The 15319-nt window shown below is 36.1% G+C and overlaps 1 protein-coding gene across 5 annotated transcripts in view; it reads left to right on the top strand.

Annotated features, from left to right (window-relative positions):
• ESCO1 (establishment of sister chromatid cohesion N-acetyltransferase 1) overlaps positions 1–14551 on the top strand; it is a 34641-nt gene extending 20090 nt beyond the window's left edge. For 3 of the 5 annotated variants that reach the window (XM_085319251.1, XM_085319253.1, XM_085319252.1), the window contains exons 9-12: positions 6411–6500; positions 10054–10197; positions 11110–11297; positions 13542–14551. In XM_085319251.1, the coding sequence (XP_085175377.1) occupies positions 6411–6500; positions 10054–10197; positions 11110–11297; positions 13542–13689 (570 nt within the window). In that variant the 3' untranslated portion in view covers positions 13690–14551. Of the gene's footprint in view, positions 1–5701; positions 5824–6410; positions 6501–7797; positions 8098–10053; positions 10198–11109; positions 11298–13541 lie in introns of those variants that run through there. The other 2 variants (XR_014897605.1, XM_085319254.1) reach the window with 2 other exon arrangements.
• The last annotated feature ends 768 nt before the right edge of the window (positions 14552–15319 follow it).

Below are 15319 nucleotides of genomic sequence, written 5' to 3'. Positions count from 1 at the left end.
GCTTTTGCTGAATAATCCAGACATTTATAAGATCTTTTCTGATACGCATTAGCTATATTGCAGGGTGAGAGTGAGCAGAAAGCATGGTAGAAAGTAGTACATAGTAATGGCAGCATATAATAAATGTTTCCCATCTTATTCCTGACTGCCTTTCTCTTCCCCCCTCCTAAGCGTTTTAAGCTCTTGAATGTTACTGAAGATAAGTCACGGAAGATTGTGTTAATTATTTTGAACAGAAGCTGGCAGATGAGTTCTGTAGTTAAAGCTGCTAGTTCTGCATTGTGGTAGGAAGCTGCATTGAAGTTTGAATATTTTGGAAGCTGAACAGCTAAGATTTCTGATATAAATATGTATGTCAGAAATAACAACATGATTAACACACAAATGAAAGAGCGGATTACCTTAAAACAGTTGTAAACGACTTCATACAAAAGTTTGGGAAAGTTTTCTTACTTCAAAAACATACCCCTGTTTTCTCAGCTCTTGGGCATCTTTTTAAAACATTGTAGTTTGTATTCAAGCAAATTTACTCTGTCAGTTCAATGAGTAAACATTTCTGTTTCTGAAATCTGTAAGACTATTTGTCGTTCATGAAATCTTTGGCTGTAGAGTGATGATTTAGATGGATATTTTATAAAATAAATTGTAGAGGAAGACATGAAGGAAGGAGTTCTGTGAGTTTTTAAATACATCTCTTTTATCAGAAAAAAATACATTGACTCTGTATTTTCCAAATAGGGGAAATAACTTTTGCCATTCTAAATAAATGCATCTTTAACTCTTTAATACATGTTTGCTTGTTCTTGGTAGATTATACTGTGGTAATGTCCATGATGGAGACATGCACCTCTCCTCTTAGAAAACAGTTTGAACTTTTAGATAGCCTTCTTGCCAGTGATGTCTACACCAAGTCTCTATGTCTTAAATTTTAATCTTCTAGAAATATGAAAATGAATAGTAATTATCCTAGTTTGTTAGAAGGTTTCTGATGAGGACTGTTGTATGATGACTTGAGGAGGTATGCTCATTTTCTAAACGTACATACATATATAGTTAATAAAGTGAAACTGCAACGTTTATTTCCCTGACAGTGTGTGTTAACTGGGCAGTAGCATCATGGGGTTGAAAAATTTGACTAGGGAAAACCTTAGTTTGACTCAGGTGACCTTGGGATGTGACTTAATTAGCTCACTAGATATTATTTTTACAGCAGGTTAACACATTGGCATTATTGTTGATTTGAGGGCTGCTTTGAGATATCTCGGAAGCATCTTTTGTTCTGTCATTCACATTTTTCATGCCATATGAGGCATAGAATCTTTCAGGGTTGCTTGGGAAGACTGCTCAGTTTGCTTTCTCCCTTTTGCGTGTCTATTATTATGCGTAGTAGTTGCACTGATGATTCATTTCACAGAATCACAAAAAAGAAAGACTATATACATTATCTTACTAGAGCTTGTCTTGCTATGAACTGTGAAAATAGACTTTTAATTGTTGGCAAGCATCTTATTCACTGCATTTAGCTGATTTTTTTGGGGTGGTGGTGTGGTGTTTGTTTTTAAAGTGCTGAGTAGCCAGAAGATAGTCCCTACATAAATAATAAATTATTTGCTATCTTCAGCATCAGGGTTTTTAATGACTTCTCATATTTCCTGTAGTAAAAGTGTATTTTTAGACATAGAAATTCCAAGTTACCTTCAGAAGTAGGACAGGCTAACAAGGAGATGGTGTTGAGACACTCATTTTGTCCCTGATGTCTCTTACAGAGACAAAGAAGAAATTGAAGGCTTTGAATAGAGAAAATCTGGCAAGTGTAATGGCATTTAACGAATTTGGGATCAGAAGATTGGCAGGGATTGATAAGGGTTTCCTGAAAGTTGTCATTTACTATTAACAAAGCATGTGAACTGAATAAGGAAGAATGTAAGGTGGTGGAGGTTAGTACCGGGAGGATAAAACAGGGACAAGTTGTTGTGGGAGATGTCCCCTATTGTAGATAGACATAGGAATCCGTTTCACTATCGTTCTGATTTCAGACATCTGAAAACCTCTGGAAGTAGTAGGCCATTCTGACATTAACTTGTGTAGAGTAATCCACATATACATTGAATGTTAACTCCAGCAATAAATCTTTGTGTCATGGCTATGTGGTTTGGTTTTGCTATAAAACCTCTAGCTGTCTGTGATGCCAGGTAAAATCGATTTAGCACTTCTACAATTTTTTTTTTTTTTTTTTTTTTTTTTTTTTTTTTAGAACTGGACATTATTTTTGATGAAGTTTTTAAGTTGCAAAGCCAAATGCTTAAATAGGAAGTACCTGTGGATTCAGGTGCCTGATGTGAATGATTAATTAGTCTGCGTTTTAAGCTCATCCTTTTAGTTGTATCCGTTTAGTCTTCAGTTGAAGAAACTGGGAAAACCTGTTATTTGGGCTAATATCTATCTAAATGGCTGTTCTGGTGTACCTGAATCCAAGGCCATCTGTTAGATTCTTAGGATTTTTGAATCGAAAAAGCAACATCTGACTTTCAGAAAGCTAGGGGTTAATAGAATATAAGGATTGAAGATGATGGTGAATTTCAAGTTGCCTGAAAAAGGCTCCATGCTTCTGTTGATTTCATTGACTCTAAAAATTAATAGGTTTGTGCAAAATGGAACTCTGATACTTTAGTTCAAATTTCAACCATTACCTATCTTCGTGAGGAATCTTAGTTTTAACAAAGGGTAATATTTAGTTTTATTATTATTATTATTATTATTATTATTATAGTTATATCCAAGGATCTTAACACGTTCTACAATGAAGTCTCATTCTCTATACTACACTTGTGAGGAATAGAGGCAGAATGTCTGTAACATGATGAAGAATTCAAAAAGAAGAATCCAGTAGATCTATTTCTGTGCTAAAAATTATCAAGGGTAAAAGTRCATAAAATTTCATAATAAACTTAATTGTTAGGAGAGAATTTCATAAGTACTTTTCTTAGTGTGTACAATATTAACCACCTTTTTCCTCACAATCTTAATATTTTTGAGATAAATTGGTATAAGAATAAATCAGCACCAGTTTTGTATTTGTTCAGGAAATAAGACATGTAGACAAGCCAGAATCATCATGTATAGAAAAGTACCAGGTTTTCTGTCATGTTTCCTAACCTTACATACAAACTTTTAAAACATGAGAAACAATCTATCGAATCTTCTAACTCAGGTTTAAAAGGCAAATCTGTCAGATGCTATTTTATGTTATAAGCAAAGTGAAATTGACTGCTGAACAGTTCAGCTACAGCACTTTTAATGTTGGAGTCATCTTTCCAAAGTCTAAATCATTCATTGTTTATGTATCTGTAATACCCATTGAAAGCAATGAACTAAGCAGCATAGTCATAATTCCTGTCCTTACTACTATGTTATGATGCAGTAGAAACTGCTCATCTATGTTGCCCTTCTTGTGGGTGGTTTCTTTGTAATTGTATTGCCATCACACTTTATTAAGGAAGTAATCTTCAGTCTTATTTGAATTGGAGAGACAAATTACAAGATGATTTGAACATGCAAGTAGATTTAAAAATCAGTTAGCTGTTTGTTGCAGTGTTGTCTTTTGTTCTCAGACTGTTTCAAATACCTTTAGGATAAATAGCTGTAAAATACTGGAGGTCAGGGAGGGAGTTGCAATTGTTGGGCAGTCAGGTCCTATATTACAGACCAAATGGGTCTCTGCCAGCTGTGATTATGAAGTATCTGTGTCATGCTACTGCTAGTTGTAGGTAATCTGTTGTTGAGCATAGGCTTCTGCTATCAGAGAGGAATGGTACTCCAGGAGTTGCAGAACTTGCATCCTGGCAAGACAATAGCTTTTCCTTTTAACTTTTGTTCTTTGCAAACAATGCATATCCACCCTTGGACATCTTGTTTAAGAGTAAATATATCTTAGTGGATGTCCTAAAATAATTAAAATCAAAGGAAAAGCAAACTTTCTAGTACTGTAGTAGAATAAAGTATTTTGTAGACCAATGCTTTTGTTTCTCGCCATAAATGTGTTCTTGCCATCAGTGTTAAAGGAAATCATCTTCAGATCACATGCAAGATGTTATTAAAGCATATTTGATAAATTGTAGATATCCAACAGGATCAATTGAATTGAATTAAATTGTAATTGAAGCTAAAGCTTATTCTCCTTAATAGCTTTAATGTTAGACTGTTAAAGGGCTATGGCAAAACTTTTGTGTGACTTCCATTAGCATGATTTAAGAGAGACACAGTTCATTCAATATTAGGAATGAACAATAGGGATGCTGAAGAAGCTGGTGCTAATGTTAAATATAGTTTTCCTTTTTTGAAATTCTTAGAGCTGCCTCAGTCATGGGKGGTATGTCTTAAAATATCTTTTCCAATGTAAACTAAATGAACTCAATCTTGGATGAGTTTATGGTTTGGAGAGACTTTTGAAAAACTTTATCCAAAAAGATGTATTTGTGAATAAATTCTAAAATACTTGAAACCAGAAGCTACCCCTCCTATGAATGTGAGCCTCGTATTCTACTAACTAATCACTTAAGAAAAAGATAATAATCAAAATAGTAAGTTTAAAGTATWTGCTCTTTGCAATTAATGTATTTTTACTGAATTACTTGTAGATTTGGTATCACTTAGAAATATAACAGCAGTGTGCTATAATTTTAAGCTGCTCAGAAATATTTTTCAATCAAACTTAATTTGATTGGAAAACACCTGATTATTACAGTAACAGAATACCCAAACCTAAAATTTAGATTTGGATTTTCTGCATTAGGAACATTTTGGATGCAGTAATGATAGGATTACAAGATGCATTACGTTTGTCAGCTGAATGATGACTGTGGTTGGTTTGAAGTAGGTTATAGAAAGCTTTTGCAGGGCAAGCGGGCAGCCAAAATGCATTTAAACACTAGCCATTCTCCATTTTTTTTTTTGTTTTAAGTTGGAGAGCAGTAATCTTTGCTTGAATTTCTTTTTGCGATTTTCTTTTCTAAAATTCTCAATGTGAGTCATATTCCCACAAACGGCACTGCTTTTCTACCTGAGTATTGTAACATTGCTGTTTGCTCTTGTTTACATTCAGACTATAATATATATATATATAAAATGAAATTCTGTGCCCCTTTATGGTGGTATTTAGTGCAACTGCTACTGAGCAAGRAAAGGCAGGATTGAAATGGTATCCATGTTACAATCGTTGTCATCCTGGGTGCTGACCTCATACTTAAAAAATAGATACAGGGCTAGCAGCAAGGAGATAAAAATTTCTAGAATTATTCTCTTAGCATTTTGTTTGGGGCAAGGGGGTAAAATCAGCATGACTAAAATGAAATACAGACCAATATGTAGTTTGTCTTTTTTTTTTTTTTTTTTTTTTGTGGTGGTAGTGTATCTGGCGTTATTTTGGTGCCAAATTCCATTGTTTGGTCTTTAGTTGAACATTACTTCTGTGGGAAGGTGTGGATTTCAATGAGAATTATTCCATCGATACTGTTTCTTCAAAGGCTTTTTTTATTTAAAGTTGCTTTGARTAAGACTTGTCAATCAGCCTTTTCAGTGGCTGAAGTTACTTCTGCATTCAATATTTTTAGGTCCCATCAAAGCAACTTGAGTTCTGATATCTCTACCCGTCCCATCTTACTAGATTTAAGTGGCTTTTTTTGTTTTGTTTTTTTCCATGCAGGTACTGCTCATTATTCACCACGAGTGTGGATCTGAAGAAGAGTTAATTACCTCTATTTTTTTGAGTATGTTTAACTTCAGATACACACAACGTAGCCTCCTTCCCCATTAGATTCTTAGAAGGTAGTTATAAAATTTTTTATAGTATCCTTCTTGTGACTTTAATAGTTATAATCAGTAACAAAATAAACTATTCCTTACATTTTGGGCAATTGCATGCCAATCAGTTCATTTAGAACCTCCTGGAGGTCTTTCGCATGCCAAACTTTAAAACTGAGTGTGTATTTGTGGAGGTAACTATGTTAAAAAGAAATCTTTTATTAAAACTTAGAGGTATTTACCATTCATGGACTCTGGAAAATAAATACTACATAGGTTTGGAAATCAGTTATGTGAGCTGAGTTTGCTATTCCTGCTTTAAAATTCAGTTTGCACTGCAGTCTTGGGGGAAAAACTATAATCAGGAAATTATAAGACACTTTCACAAATTGTTTTTAGATATAGTTAGGCTAATGTATCCTATAATAAATAAAGTCATGTATCTGTTTTCTTCATTTAGAAGAGCTAGCTGAAGTTTCTTTCACTAGCTAAGCAACTGCTAAGTAGTTTTAAAGCCTTTGCATAAGTTCAATGTTTAAAACAATAATATGGAACTAAATATGTAAAAATAAATCTTGTATATGCTTTAGATAAATGTTTGTTTTATTTAGGGGTGGAAGAAGGAGAGAATTTTGGCTGAATATCCTGATGGGAAGATAATAATGGTTCTTCCAGATGATCCAAAATATGCACTTAAGAAGGTATGGTAGCAAGTGTACCTCATTTTGCTTGATATTTCAATGAGGATGTTCATGGTACATTTTGTATAATTTACGTGAGAGTGAGTAGCTTTTTCCACAATCAGGTCAGACATTTCACCCATAGACACTGTGTTGATTTCGTAGAAAGGATGAGTCTGAGCTGGAGTGGAAGGCAGGAATGGGAACAGCATCAGCCAGCTGATTTTTATTTATTTATTTATAACATACTTGCTTGCATGTCTGTTAAACATTTTATGTAATATAAACTTCGTACTGTATTTAAACATATTGAAATATATTAATATCATTAAATAGCACAGATGCTACACCATAAGCAAATTCTTTCTATTTTATCATAAAAACAGATTTAGGAGAGAAGTGGCTTCAAAGAACATTCTCTTGTCCAGAATCAGATCAGATGCATCATAACCAGAACTGATAACTTTTTAAAACTTATACCTCTGGAGGTTTTCCTAACTGCTTTAGACTCCAGTACAGTACTTCACTATCCTTAACATTAGGAAWTTTTCCCTAAATATACAACTAAATTTCTGTACTGCAATTCAGGCTCATTAGTACAAGTCATATCTTCTACAGCTACAGAAAACATCCCTCTTCTCATTGTAACAGCTTTTATCCGCTTGAACAGACTGTAGTTGTTTAGCTCTAAGATTGAAGGACTGCAATTCTTTTTTCTTTTTGGGGTGGGGGAAGAGTAGATGTTTTTTGCAGTACTRCTATTAGCCATTTATAACCATCCTGTATTTTTGGAGTTAGTAATTTCAGGACTTTACTGAATACTGTAACAAAAGTTGTTCCAGGTATATTTTAGTGAGCACACTACCTTCTTCAGGATCTCAGATTTAGGTTGTATTCTATCAAGAGTATGAATGAGATACCTTCATGAATGTTACTGGTCAAACTTGTCCTCTTGAAATACAGTTCTGRGCACATGAAGAATAAAGCCATTAGATGCAAGGGTAAATTATGCCTGACCAACCTGACAGTCTTCTATGATAAAATGACTGGATTTATGAATAAGGAGAAAGYAGCGAATATCAYTTACCTTGACTTTAGCAAGGCTTTTGATGCTGTTCCTTGCAATATTTTTATGTCCAAGTCACGATGCTGCACCTTGGATGGGCAGACAACTGAAAGCTTAAGAACTTGGCTGAATGGTTGGACTCAAAGGTTGAGAATAGTGGTTAACGGATTGAACTTTACCTTGATGCTGGATAATAATTTCCATACCAGATGGGTGTATCTCAGGACCTGTCTTGTTTAACATCTTTATCAGTTATCAGGAGGAGGTGACAGAGTGGATACTTGACCAGTTTGCATATGGCACCAAATTGGGGGAAACAGTCGATAGGCTTAGGGCGGGAMTGCCATTCGGAGGGACCTAGGGTGTAAGAACAAGTCAACAGGAATCTGATGAAGTTTGGCAAGGACGAATGTGAAGTCTTTTGCTTGGGAAGGAAAAGCACCTTGCAATGAAGCAAGCTTGGGGACTGACTGGGGAGCAGCTCTGCAGAAAAGGCCTGGGGGCTTATGCTTGGCGATAGTACATAAGCCAGCAATGTGTCCTGGCAGCAAGGTAGGTTGTTGCAGCTTGCTGGCTGCATTAACAGGAGCACAGTCAGCAGATCAAAGGAAGTGATTTCCCCTTCCCACCTCCCCCTGCCTTTTGCTTGGCCCTTGTTAGACCCCATCTGTAATACTACATCTAGTTTTGGCCCCACCAGTACAACAGACACATTGATAAACTGGAATGAGTTCAGTGGAGGGCCACCAGGATGGTCAGGGTTAGAGCACTTGTCCTGTTAGGAGAGACTAGGGTACCGAGGCTTGTTCAGCCTGGAGGCTGGGTGGTGTTAGGGGCACCTAACAGCAGCCACCCAGCACGTAAGGGGGGGGTTATGGAGAAGACAGAGCCAGGCTCGTCACAGTGATGCATGGTGGGATGGTGGGAGATAACAGACATAAGTTGAAGAAGGAGAGATTCAGACTGGATGTAAAGAAAATCTTCACTGTGAAGACAGCCAGGCCAGGACACAGGTTGCCCAAAAAGGTTTTGTAGTCTCTGTCCCTGGAGGTTTTCAAGACCTGACTGGGCAAAGCCCTCAGCTGTGAGATCCTACCATGCTTTTGTGTAGGAGGTTGAGCTAGAGACCTCCTGAGATCGCTTCCTATTTGAATTATTCTGTAATTCTATGGTTTGTGCTCCAGATGGTATAATTCAGAATATTTTTTTGCATTCTTGGTTACACTGCATTTATATATATTTTAACACTTCTAGTTGTCCTGAAAGCAACAAACTAAAAGGCTAATAATAAAATACCGTGAGCCAGGAGTTTGAATCGATTCCCAAGACAGCTCTTTCTGCACTATGAAGTGACTTAGGTGATTTTCATTAGACTAACATAGAATTTTCCAAGTTAGTGTATTGGGAAGTACAATTTTTCTTCTTATACTTAATGCAGATGTACACTGATTCATAGAATGTTCTTTATCTAAGTTTATTTCTCTAATGTTGCTACCTTAATTTTAGTATGACATTAATATAAATTATGCATATAGCTGCATAGTTTACTAAAAATTTTTAGTAAAAGGACTAAGAAAAAAACTGCTTAGAATCTATAAATGGAACAGAGGGAAGCAAGACTAGCAAATAAAGTCATTTAGGACAGTTTTGTGTACGAGAGCCTTCAGTGTTGAGAGAAGCTACAGTTGTCAGCCCTGTGGATGACAAACGCTAGCATTGTATTACGAAGGTGACTACCACGTGGATTAAAGAAGCTTATGCTGTTTAACATGCGACGTAAGAAAGGCAGCCCGGTTTGTGTCTGGTGTGAGTAATGGGATGATAAAGGCTGCCCCAGTGACCAGTTATACGTGCAGGATTCCCCCTGTAAAATCTCAGCTCATGCATAAGGTTTTATTCACATTCATGCTGAAGTTTATATTAATTCTAGTTTTTGCTATCCTTTCTAATATTAAACACTGAAATTCTAGTTTTAATTTGATTCTATTAGCTTTTTGCTGAGCTAATAGAGTGGAAGGCTTGAGGAAAGAGGGAACAATTACTCATTTCTTTTCAACAAATGCCTCATGATCTCTTTTCTAGCTTCCTTGAATTGYATTTGCCATTATCTGCCCAAAACTTTATAGAGAAATTGTTTCAAGGCTTTAAAAATAACAAAAACCTTCAGCTAGTCTACTTTAGCTTTTGACTTAGGTCTCATTTATTGGCTAGAATATCACACTTTTATCTACGTTCTCTCTGTTAGCCTTTGACTGGTAGATGTTTAGACTTATTGAAAAATGATACAGAAGTATCTACTTTTGTTATTTCCAGCTATGCATCACTTGAAGAACACTGTGAGCCTATTTATTGCAGGTTCTTCCTCAGGATAATCCTTAACTTTTGGAATAGCTTTCTGTGTTCCAAATACTGTAGTATATTTTTATAAATCTGTAATTTCTACATGTGTATAACAAATGTATATTTATACATGTAATTCTCATATACTATTTAAACTTATTTTGACAGGTTGAAGAGATTAGAGAGATGGTAGACAATGATTTGGGATTTCAGCAAGCTCCRCTTATGTGTTACTCTAGAACTAAAACTCTTCTTTTTATTTCTAACGACAAAAAAGTTATTGGCTGTTTAATTGCAGAACACATCCAGTGGGTAAGTGATTACATTGGAGAAAAGTACTTTGTAGAAGGGTCAATACTTGATGGCAGTCATCTTCAGATCTTGTAAAACAGCAGAATTATTTAAGAGTTCAACTTTAGCCATTTAGCAAGTAAGTAATCCATGTACTCCTGCTTCAGAGAGGAGAATGTGGTAGACCATTCTGAAATGTAGTTACTTGTTTTAATGTAGTTGGCCTTGAGCTAAGAGATGTATGGTACAGCTAGTTGGCTCAGACCAGCTCAGGTAAGAGCTTGCTGTAGCTGAATGGTTTAAGTCTTCCTTTGTACTGCTGAGYCTACTTCTTGCTTGTTGACAAGCAGATTGAACTCTCTTGCTGGCAGAAATTCTAATTCAAAGGAAAAAGTGGGTACTTCATAGGATTATTGAACTGAGTCACTGAGGGGTCAGACAACTCCACAGCTAGTGTGAAGCAGAGGGCAGAGCTGTGTGGTGGAGAGCAGGGTGAGGAGTAGGACTACCACTTGCAATAATAAAAACTGTTGTCATACTCTCACCTATTCTGTAGATTCCCTAAAGCTGCGGTAATACAGTTATTTCCTACTGTCCGTTAGAAGTAGCAGACCAGAAGCCAAATAATCTGTCAAAAAGAGAAAATCAAGGAAAACTCTTAACAGGGGTGGTAATGAGAATTGGGTTTTCTTTTTTGCTATTTTAAATCATATAGGCCTTAGAGGGTGTTTTTTGTTTAGTCTCTTTCCTTTCATCATTTGTTCTGATTGTGAAACTGTTAAGAGAAACTAAATTAGGCACAGTTATGCAGTTTTTTTGGTAACACGTTTTAGCATGTATATATGTTTAACATACACTTTTACAGAATAGTTATTTTGTTCAGTCACTACTGATGCTGTTATAAAGTATCAAATATTTTGACATCACTTGCAGGGTTACAGAGTTATAGAAGAAAAAGTTCCAGAAGTTAGTTCAGAAAACGAAAAAGTCATTTTTGAAAGGCAGAAAGCATGGTGTTGTTCTACTTCTCCAGAACCTGCTATTTGTGGGATTAGTCGAATATGGGTGTTCAGCATGATGCGGCGGAAGAAAATTGCTTCTCGGATGATAGAGTGTCTTAGGTAATATTAAAAAGTCATTTCCTTGGTTATATGTGTTTTAGATAAACCTTAGTCCAAGACATGTATTGTTTTATTTTATGTCTCAATCTTGTATTTTTCCAGTGAAATTGGGAATGTAAATTTGAGCATGGTTAACAGTTCCAGTTTTATGTGGAGTTCAAAAACTAACATCAGTATTCTGAAATGGCTTGGCTTTAATGGAAATCTTTCTGCTCAGTGCAATTGTAATGAGTTGGTCTAGCAGACTGTGAATGAGCTTGGGTAAATTTCTCTTAGGTTAATTATGAGTGAAGGAAATGAGAGTGTCTTTAGTCAGTGCTTGACATTACCCAAGTGTTAAGAACTGTGACCTAATCATTGGCCAAATCTCTGTTTCTTAGAGGTAAAAAGGAGGGAGGGGGGGAACAGTGCACAGACCTATTTGATAAGAGTCTCTTGGACTACAGCTCTTCTTGGGTGGTTTTCTAACTGTTTTTTCACTTTATTCCGGTCCACTGAACCTTATGAGAGGTTTTCAATTTCCATGGAGCTGTAGTAGCTAGTGATGAGTGTATTTCACTGAATACTAAGTAATTTATTCATTAAAGGACTCAAACATTTGCAATACTGTTTGAAGACTCAACATTTTAGTCTAAATGTGTTTTCACCTTGCACCCTCCTCTCTGGAAGCTCCTGAATGCCAAGTGCCTAGGTTTCTTGCAGTGGAATTTCCTAGATGTCTAAACACCTGTTCAGACTAGACAAGTGTTGTTATCGCTGGCTCTCAGGTTTGTCTGGGTGCTTGGCCAGCCCCGTCTGTTGGGCTTTGGCACAGGCGTTCCTGTGACTGCCGAGTATTTGGAGGGTCTGGAAAAGCTGTTCCACTCTGTAAAATGCATCCACCTGGCTGATGGCGGTGGATGCTGATGCAAGTTTGTATCAGATTACCKTCCGTCTAAAACATCACCTGTAAAGCTGTGTTCAGATAGGCATGTTAACTTGGTAATTTGGTTTTAATTTCAGAAGCTGATTTTGATCTGGGTATTCAGTAGCTTCCTATAAGCTGTTTATAGGGGAAGGATTTTTTTTTCCAAAAACAATACCCATTTCCTCCCAACTTCCCATTTTGAGAATGACTGCCCAACTTCATTCAAGCTTTCATAGTATACCTGCAGTCACAAAAACCCAGTCTAAGAACCTTGCAAGATTATTTTCTAATAATAAATATAGTAAGGAGAAGACTGTAATAGTCTTCTAGTAATAGTTTTAAAAAATACTTTGTTCTTATTGTCTTTTCATCAAGATTTAATAGAGGTGTCAATATTTGTTAGAGGTTCATACTTACTATGCAAGTACCTCTAAGCTTATTTTACGGGAATTCAAAAACCTATCTTTAATGGGAGTTACATCAGTTTCTGAGAATCAGCATTTCCTCTGCCTCTTCCTCCAATCAAGTTCTTAAAGTGTGAGATCAGTTTTCTAAATTTGTTCAGGCAGCCATCCCAAAAAGCGCAGTGGTATCCCTGATTTGCTCATCTTTCTTCAAATAAGGAAAAAGCAAACATATATTTACTTGAAAAATTTAAGGAAATTGAATTTTCCTTTTCCTATAAATTAATCATCCTGGAAGCTTATCAGTTGTGAATTATGTAGTATCATTGTGTTCTTGGATGTTCTAAATTAATCTAAAATGCGTTCTTGTCCAAATGCCATATATATTTTTTTTTCAAACCAGGAATTTGAAATTTTGGTCTTTTCAGACCCCTCTATACTTATAGTTTACCCCTCTCAACTTGTAGTTTTCATTTCCGGTAATTATAATCATAGTGCGTAGTTTATTCTCTTCTGTATAAAGAAATAGCTGGATTATAGCTAGAATAGCTGAATCGCTAGAACTAGTTGGATTTTTTTTAACTCTGAAAGTGAACTCCTGATACAACTTGCAAGAAGTTGCCCTGTGCGAACATTCTTCTAAAATTTCGTATCAAACACTTATAAAAACGCTTCCAGAACACATGACTAAGTAAGAGATTAAAAAGAGGGAGAGAGGGGGGGGAGAGAGAGAGAGAAGCTGATGATAGAAACAATTGGGGTTTTTTTGTTTGTTTTGTTTTGTTTAACTCCAAACTTCCATGGAAAATGAAGACACAAATTTAAGGATCAGCAGACCTTAAAGTGTTGAGGCATGATGACTTTCCAGGTAAGAAATACTCCTTGCATTATTTCCTGAGAGTGAGTAATTAACTTTTTTTTTCTTTTGAACAGGAGCAACTTCATATATGGCTCATACTTAAGTAAAGAAGAAATTGCTTTCTCTGATCCTACTCCTGATGGAAAACTCTTTGCAACACAGTACTGTGGCACTGGCCAGTTTCTAGTATATAACTTCCTCAATGGACAGCATCACACCTAAAATGAAATTCTTTCAGGAGCAGTTACTGGAGACTTCTGCCAAAATGTACTGAATTGGTACAGACCTTAAGCAGAAGCCAGGGCCATTTTTGTTACAGTGAACTCAGGACTGGTAACAACCAAAAGGTTGTACTATTTTATTAAAATTGTAAACAATGCAGTAATAGGCTAACTTCCTTTTTTTTTTTTTTTTAAAAAAAAGATATTTTATTAACTTTTACAAAAGTTTGATTGTATTTTATCTAGTTAGTCATGTTTACATGCAGCAGAAAATTGTTCATAGTGGACTGTAAACTAATGCAAAGACTATAGTCTCACTGATGAGTACATGCTGAAGTTCTTAATGCGGGGATATACCAGTGCTGCTTGGTACTGTAAATTATTTTTTGATCTCCTACCACCAGTTCTCAAAGCAGGGTGAGGCAGTTAAGATTGCCTGATAGCATTTAAGACTACGCTCAATTACATCAATGCCAGAAACGTTATGTGTAGTAGCTGTGGTAATCATCATCTTCACAGATTGGTTGCTTCTAGTGTGCATTGTTTGCACTACTAGGTGCACAAGTAACTTGGGAGCCAGCAACATCAGAAACTTGTTTTACCCCCTGCTCCAAAATTAGTTGTAGACTAAAAGGTGGATTCAGCCCCACCACCAAGGAACTGGTGTAGGCCTCATTTTTTTCAAGTACTGTACTGCGTATATATCTGTGTTAGGGGACTTCACTTTGATACTTGTCACTCCTTCCTAAAGCTCTCCTCTTTTAAAGGGTTTGTATGTTGAAAAAACTGCTGTGGCCTTTCTTGATCTGTACATAATGTAGATAGATTAAAAATAAAATACTTGATAGCTTTTTTTAAGGTTATTCTGCATTGATGCTATGTGTGAATGAATGTTTAGTATGTTTTTTTTATATACTTTTGCATGTGAACTACTATCTTAGTAGTTAAAGGCACTCTGTTTTGAAGCAGTCATTGGTGAATGTAGTGMTACTGTACTATTACCTGCTGCAGTAGGTGCAAATTCCCTTTTTGACGATTGATGCACTAGCTTCACTCACCAAGGATCAATTTCTTAGTGGCTTTAGGTAAATACAATACTGCTGTTATTCTTACAGTAAAAAGAAAGAAAGGTGGTGATTTCATCCTTGAATAGTATCTTAATACCCTAATGTGAGATTGGAAAGATCTAATAATTGTTTTTTGGTTTGTTTTAATTTGGAACTCATATGCAGTTGTTGTATGCTACTTTATATTGTTCTGCACGCTATCCATGTGTCCTTAACCTTTGTCTAGAGCTGAAGCAAAGAACTAACACGGTGAAATGTRTTTCATTGCTCAGAAATGAGCAATACTGGACTGGTGAACTGTACCACCACACCTGGCCTGCCAGCCAGGGCAGTACTGAAGGGTGCCCAGACCACGGTATGTTTTCAGGTCGGCTTGCAATTAAGGTGACTGAACGTTTTGGTCTCTGCAGCTTGTTTACCTTCTACCCGTTGTCTGTTYGAAACAAAGCTCCTGACTCAGACAGAAGTACCCAATTTGAAAAACCTATAATATTGGCATTATACTGAATTAACTTTTTATAAAGGCAACTAATAGTGCCAAAGTGACACTATCAGGTGGGTTTC

This window comes from Rhea americana, unplaced genomic scaffold, assembly GCF_003343005.1.
Source record: "Rhea americana isolate MKP2758 unplaced genomic scaffold, rheAme1 scaffold_58, whole genome shotgun sequence".
Classification (NCBI taxonomy): domain Eukaryota; kingdom Metazoa; phylum Chordata; class Aves; order Rheiformes; family Rheidae; genus Rhea; species Rhea americana.
The sequence above is the reverse complement of the archived record's forward strand: the minus strand, read 5'-3'. Positions and strand labels throughout refer to the sequence as shown.